General features: G+C 33.8%; 1 protein-coding gene across 1 annotated transcript in view; it reads left to right on the top strand.

Moving 5' to 3' along the window:
• The first annotated feature begins 743 nt into the window (after positions 1-743).
• LOC131675500 (T-complex protein 1 subunit gamma) overlaps positions 744-6,000 on the top strand; it is a 248,971-nt gene continuing 243,714 nt past the window's right edge. Inside the window, exons 1-2 of the mRNA XM_058954506.1 lie at positions 744-1,010; positions 1,097-1,158. Of these exons, the coding sequence (XP_058810489.1) occupies positions 974-1,010; positions 1,097-1,158 (99 nt within the window). The 5' untranslated portion in view covers positions 744-973. The remainder of the gene's footprint in view (positions 1,011-1,096; positions 1,159-6,000) is intronic.

The raw sequence follows: 6,000 nt of genomic DNA, 5'->3' as shown, positions 1-6,000 counted from the left end.
AAATGGCATTTTTGAATGTAATAAATCGTAAAAAATTGCCCCCAAGCTGGTTTAATTTGTTTAGTTGATTAATATTGAAAGTATTCAATATATATTTTAAAAATTAAGAATTTATAATTAATAATACAAATTATTGTTGTCTACAAAATTCACGCAGTGCGCATGCTCGATACAGAATGAAGACCATATAATAGAAAAAATAATTTTATTTTTAATTCCACAATTTCACAATTCAATTTAAATAAATAACTTGATTTCTAACTTTTTGCAGACGTATGGATTTATTAACTATCAGTTACAATTAACAATTATTTGGTAAACAGTTTAAATAAAAAAGTATAATATTTTTTTATACGATACTACCTTTTTATTGAACATGCGCATAGGCGAAATCCTGTGGTCGATTATAATTTTTCAGTTTTATAAAATACCTGTTGAATGTTTTCAATATCAATTATGTGATCAAATGAAATGAGTTCGGGCAAAATTTTTTATAACTTATTGAATTCAGAAATTCGATTTAATAAAATAGATACACATATTGAAATCGTTGAGAAAATAATTGTCTTCATTATTTTTTAAGAAAAAGTTGTGGATGAGCAAATAAATCTAATAATATAGGTGAATTAGGCAAATCAAATCCTTTCCCATAGTATATTTTTTTAAATAAAATCATTAATTATGCTGGCTGAAACGAAGGAGGTCGGTTGTCACTTGTCGGTTCGGTGCCCGGCGGCCATATGAGTTGTCTCCTCTCTTACTTCCTGGTTTTTGTATTTTGTATAAGCCGTAATTTTACACGTGTTTTGCATTTGTTCATTGTTCAATGTGTGTGTATTTGATTAAATTGTGTACGATAAAAAGGGAAAACAGACGCAGAAATTTTTTATATTAAGTTAAATTTAATTATATATTTACCTTTAAAAAGAAGAAAGATTGTTTAGTTTCAATATATAAAATATTTTCAATAGTCATGTTTGGCCCAGGAGCTACACCGATTGTCGTTTTGAGTATGTTCAGAAATTCCAAAAATTTTGTAATGCGATTTGCCAAAAATATTTGTTTTCACATTTTAGTTTACTATAATTACTTGCAGGTCAAAACACAAAACGAGAATCAGGCAAAAAAGTTCAAAGAGAAAATATTCAAGCTGGAAAGGTATAGTAAATTGTATATAAGGCTGTAATAAGTTTTGGTTCTAAGTGTTTTTTTTTTCACGTAAATTGATTTACAATTTTATGTAAGAATTTCTTTTGATTTATATTTAGAATGTTAAGATTTTGAGTGACTTGTTTTGATTATAAAGTTATAAACTAAAATTAATCTGATATTTTGAAGAAATAATATTATTTTTCTATTTCATTGCAATAAGTATTCTGCTTCTAATTCTATTTAAATTTAGTTTTTGAAGGATAATAATGATGAAAGATTGTTAATTGTTAATATTTAAGCCACATATTACAATGAGCTGATGTTTCAGTTTACAGAAATTATATTTGTACTGTAGTTTATGAAATTACTTAGTAATTCTTAATGTCATCTAATTATATATATTGTTAAAATGTAAGTATCATCTAAGATAAAATGTTGATTAGTTCATTTTTATGAAGAAATTATGTAAACAAAGGAATTTTAATGTAGCGCAACATTAGAGATAAAATGTGTCTGGTTTTCATTTTTCTGGTTAACATGTCATGGTCTTTTTAGTACTTCTTCAAATTAAGAGTTTTACTTGATAATATATATAAAGAATGAGTTATTGAGGTATATTAAAAGTGGAAGTGATGAGGTTTATTTCTTTTGTACCATTATGTTTAATTTTAGGCATAATCATGTTGATTCAAAGCAATCTTCATTTTCCTCTTAACTATTGGTATTGAAAATTTCAATGTCGTTTTGATCTTTAAGGATTAAAAAATATTTATCCTTAATATTTATCCTAAATATTAAATTTTAACAATTTGATCCTTGCATATTTATTGAATTGAATAATGGTTATAATAGTTTTATATTTGTAGATATAGATGTGATAATTATTTTTTGTATAAAATAACAAGAACATAGTGACTGAAATTAGGAAGTTTTTAGCTATGTGGTTGCAAAAAAATTTTTATTTATTTATTTATTAAAAAATGAAAAACATCAACTAAAACAAGGAAGTCTTTAGCTATGTAGTATAGTCCAGTCAACCTGTGAAAGGAAGTGGATGTAGAAGCTGTGTGTTATTGTTGGAATTGTTTGAAAATAGCATAGGTGATATTGTACTAACTTAAAATATGAGTAATATGATAAACACATGTGACCATAATGTTTAGAAAATTTTAAATAAACTAAAATCTGATAAGTTTGTAGTTTTGAAAATGAAATCCATTTATTTTTTAATGGATATTATATTAAATTTACATAAAGCATGTTGTACACAATTGCGTCTTTCCCTGAGTCAAGTACTCAAGGGATCAAGATGCGGTATAAGATAAAGAAAATTGGATAGTTAGTGTAGTAAAAGAATGGGATGTTGGCAGGTGAAACTTTTCACAATGTTTGTTGATTGCTTCTTCCTAGAAAATGCACTAGGTGTTATCTCGTACTGTCCTCCTGAGCCTGCGGCTTGGTGTGTAGTCATTGTGTAAGGGAGCCTTGATGTCACTTTGACTGGGTTTGTCTTGACTAGGTGATCCGGAGAGCTCAGCTAGTAGTCCTATCAACTGTTAGAATAGATTAGGACAAGAAGTGGCGATGCACTCACTTTTATACAGAGAGATGAAGTGTAAGAGCGTTCTCTGATCCTCCCAAAAAAGCAAGCAGAATTGATCCGAAAAGTGTCGCTCCCAAACGTAAGTTACTTGCTACAGAGGGAGAGTGTGGAATGTCAGCATACAATTCAATGCTAGCTGAGACTTATTCAACAAACAGAAAACAAGTATCATCAAGAATTGTGTTGCGAGTAAACCAACAGCAGTATTGTAAGGATGGGACAGATCGCAAAACATTTGTTGTAACGTTTCGACTTTGCTACGTTATAATTAATTAAGTTAAGACTCTAAGATATATTTGTAAATTGTCTTTCCGAGAGCAAGCAAGAAGTTGACATACAATACTAGATACTCGAAATGATCAAAATAATAGTTGTCTGTGTATTTAAAAAAATAGTAAGTGAAGTCAATCATCGAGCAGCGAACCTAGTGTGAATCTACACAGTTCGCTACTTCGACGTGCTGTTTGAAATGTTGCTAAGCATCGTTGTATCTATGTATTAGGGAAAGGCCAGACAGCGACGCAACGTATATTCAGTCGAATCTCTAGGCTGTAATAATATGATTAGGAAAGGAGATAGTCTAAGACTGTTTTTTTCTCATAAGAGAAAAGGTCTTATGAGTTGAGCTCTTGGACTATCGTGTAGGAGAGAATAATAGCAAGGTTAACCACTGAATAATGAAAACAGATATTACGAAATGGCTGTGTCGTTATTTCTATGTAAATAATGCTCGCGCTGCTAGACAAGGTAGGATTCCAAGTACCTCCTTGTCGTAGTGACAAGCGAATTTATACTTGCGAAAGAGGCTCCTTTATACGCTGGGTGGCCCCTACAACGCTATTTTTGTCAACTTGCACAAATTTTAAACAAGCTTTGTCGCGAAATCGTGCATGCAAAGTGAAAAGTTGGTGATTTAAAAAATTAAATTGAAAATGCTAAATTTTATAGGATAAATCACTTCTTGAGGAAAAATCGCCTCACAAAGTTATAAACGACTAAAGTTAATTAATTGAATAGCTTAAAATTTACAATAAAATTGTTGGAATTTTTTACACCAAAAAATTATTTATGATACACGGAATATTATCTAAAATCAAAATCACCTATTTAACAAACAATAGTTGAATAATAATTAAATAATGAACTCGGAAATTATCTTTTTTGCTATTATAAAATCAACAATCGGATAACAATCGTTTTCACTAATTTTATATGTATTTCAAAGGTTTAAATAAACTATAAATTTTTTATTTATTTATAACTCTGTTAAAAATCATTTATCAAAGGGTTAAATTCTTGCTTCTCTTTCTTAAGGTGCTAGAATCGCTGTTGTATATTCCAATTCGCATCATATTTATTTGTTGCAAAATTTCTAGTGATATTTACTTGCAAATTAAAGTAAGTTAACAAATAGGTATGAAATGATCATAATAACTCGAAATTCGTGATTAGCTCATTGAAATTGACCAAAAACTCGCTCGCTTTTTCGGGGGTTTTGCTACGGGCGAGTTAACCTGAGGAACCTGGCTGGAGTTTGGGTTCGTTTGCAGATCAATCAGGGTACCAGGTTACTCGATGATATAAAAGGCCGAATTAGCGGAAACTATTCTACAAGAGTATAAAATGAGTCTTAGAATCACGAGCCGATTCTAAGAATTTTTGATTTTTATAAAGAAATTGAACTGCACACAGACGCTAGTTCACATGGATTCAGAGCCATATTATTGCAAAAATAGGACGACGGGAATTTTCACCCGATTTTCTTTTACAGCTCGAGAACCAATGACGCGGAGCGCAAGCTCCATAGTTTTGAACTTGAAACGTTGGCTATAGACAGGGCCTTGGAATTGGAACGATTTCGAGTCTATTTGATAGGTAAAGAATTTACGCTCGTTACTGATTGTAAAGCGCTGAAACAAACACTGGAGAAAAAGGATATTAATGCCAAGATCTGTAGATGGAGTTTGAGACTGCAGGAATTTAATTTTAAGATTCAGCATCGCCGTGGCGTACAACTACCGGACGTTGATTCACTTAGCCGATGCTTCGATATCAATTTGATATCGTCCGGCGATCTGGATGACCGACTAGCGCTGTCGCAGTTAACTGACGCCGAAATTCAGGATCTAAAAATACGCGTCAGTAAGGACGACGAGAAGCTGGTGCGTGATTATGTTATTGTAAACGATAAATTGTTTAGGGTCCTCGATGGCGAGAAGCGATTCGTTGTTCCTCGCGGCATGCGTCGGGAGCTTATTTTAAGAATCCACGACGATATCGCTCATTTAGGCGTCGATAAAACATGTAGCGAACTGAGGAAAAATTACTACTTTGTAAATATGCGGAAGTTTGTAAAAAAATGTTTGGCTAATTGCGTTGGGTGTCTCGAATATAATGGGAAGGCAAGCGTTAATGAAGGACTGCTTCACATGATCGATAAGGGTAGCGCGCCATGGGACACGCTGCACTTGGATCATGTGGAACCTTTTGCAAGGTCATCAAAGGGTCATAGGCACGTCTTCGAAATTATTGACGCCTTTACTAAATTCATTGTATTGGAGCCGACTCATGAGGTAATCAGAATTCTTGAGAGTTTGTTTGGCCTCTTCGGAGTGCCTAGGCGTGTCATTTCAGATCGAAGAACGGCCTTCACTAGCCGCGAATTCGAGGAGTATTGTGTCGTTAAGGGAATCGAACACGTCAGGATTGCCGTGAGAACGCCAAGAGCGAATGGGCAAATTGAGCGCTACAACAGGACAATCGTGCCGGCCATGTGTAAGTTGAGCTCTTCTCCTAATAAGTGGCATGAGACTTTGAGAAGAGTGCAGCTTGCTTTGAATAGTACTGTTCAAAAGACTACTAAGAGAACTCCGGCCGAGGTGTTCTTCGGGATGACCTTGCGGCGCGGGGGCGTGGACGTTGTGGCTGAGCCGATAAATGAGGAGCTGTTGTACGATCAACGGGGCCGTGACCAGGCGGAGATTCGGGCGCGGGTCAGCGAGCAGATCTCTCGCACCCAGGCTGAGACTGCGAAGCGTTACAATTCGAATCGTCAGCCCTACCCATCGTATGAACCAGGGGATTATGTAATGATTCAGCTGACTGTGTTGGATGTCATGGCACGGTGGGTCTGAGCGACATTTAAATAAAAGTGAAAGCAGGTTCCAATTTTTTTGCATATTTCGGTAAAAATACTAATAATTAGGAGATCCCAGAAAGAATTTAAAAAAATCCCTGAGCCCTTT

The sequence above is a fragment of the Phymastichus coffea genome, unplaced genomic scaffold, assembly GCF_024137745.1.
Source record: "Phymastichus coffea isolate CEN01 unplaced genomic scaffold, Cenicafe_Pcof_1.1 PCOF00024, whole genome shotgun sequence".
Lineage (NCBI taxonomy): Eukaryota > Metazoa > Arthropoda > Insecta > Hymenoptera > Eulophidae > Phymastichus > Phymastichus coffea.
This window is presented reverse-complemented; position numbering and strand designations above follow the sequence as displayed.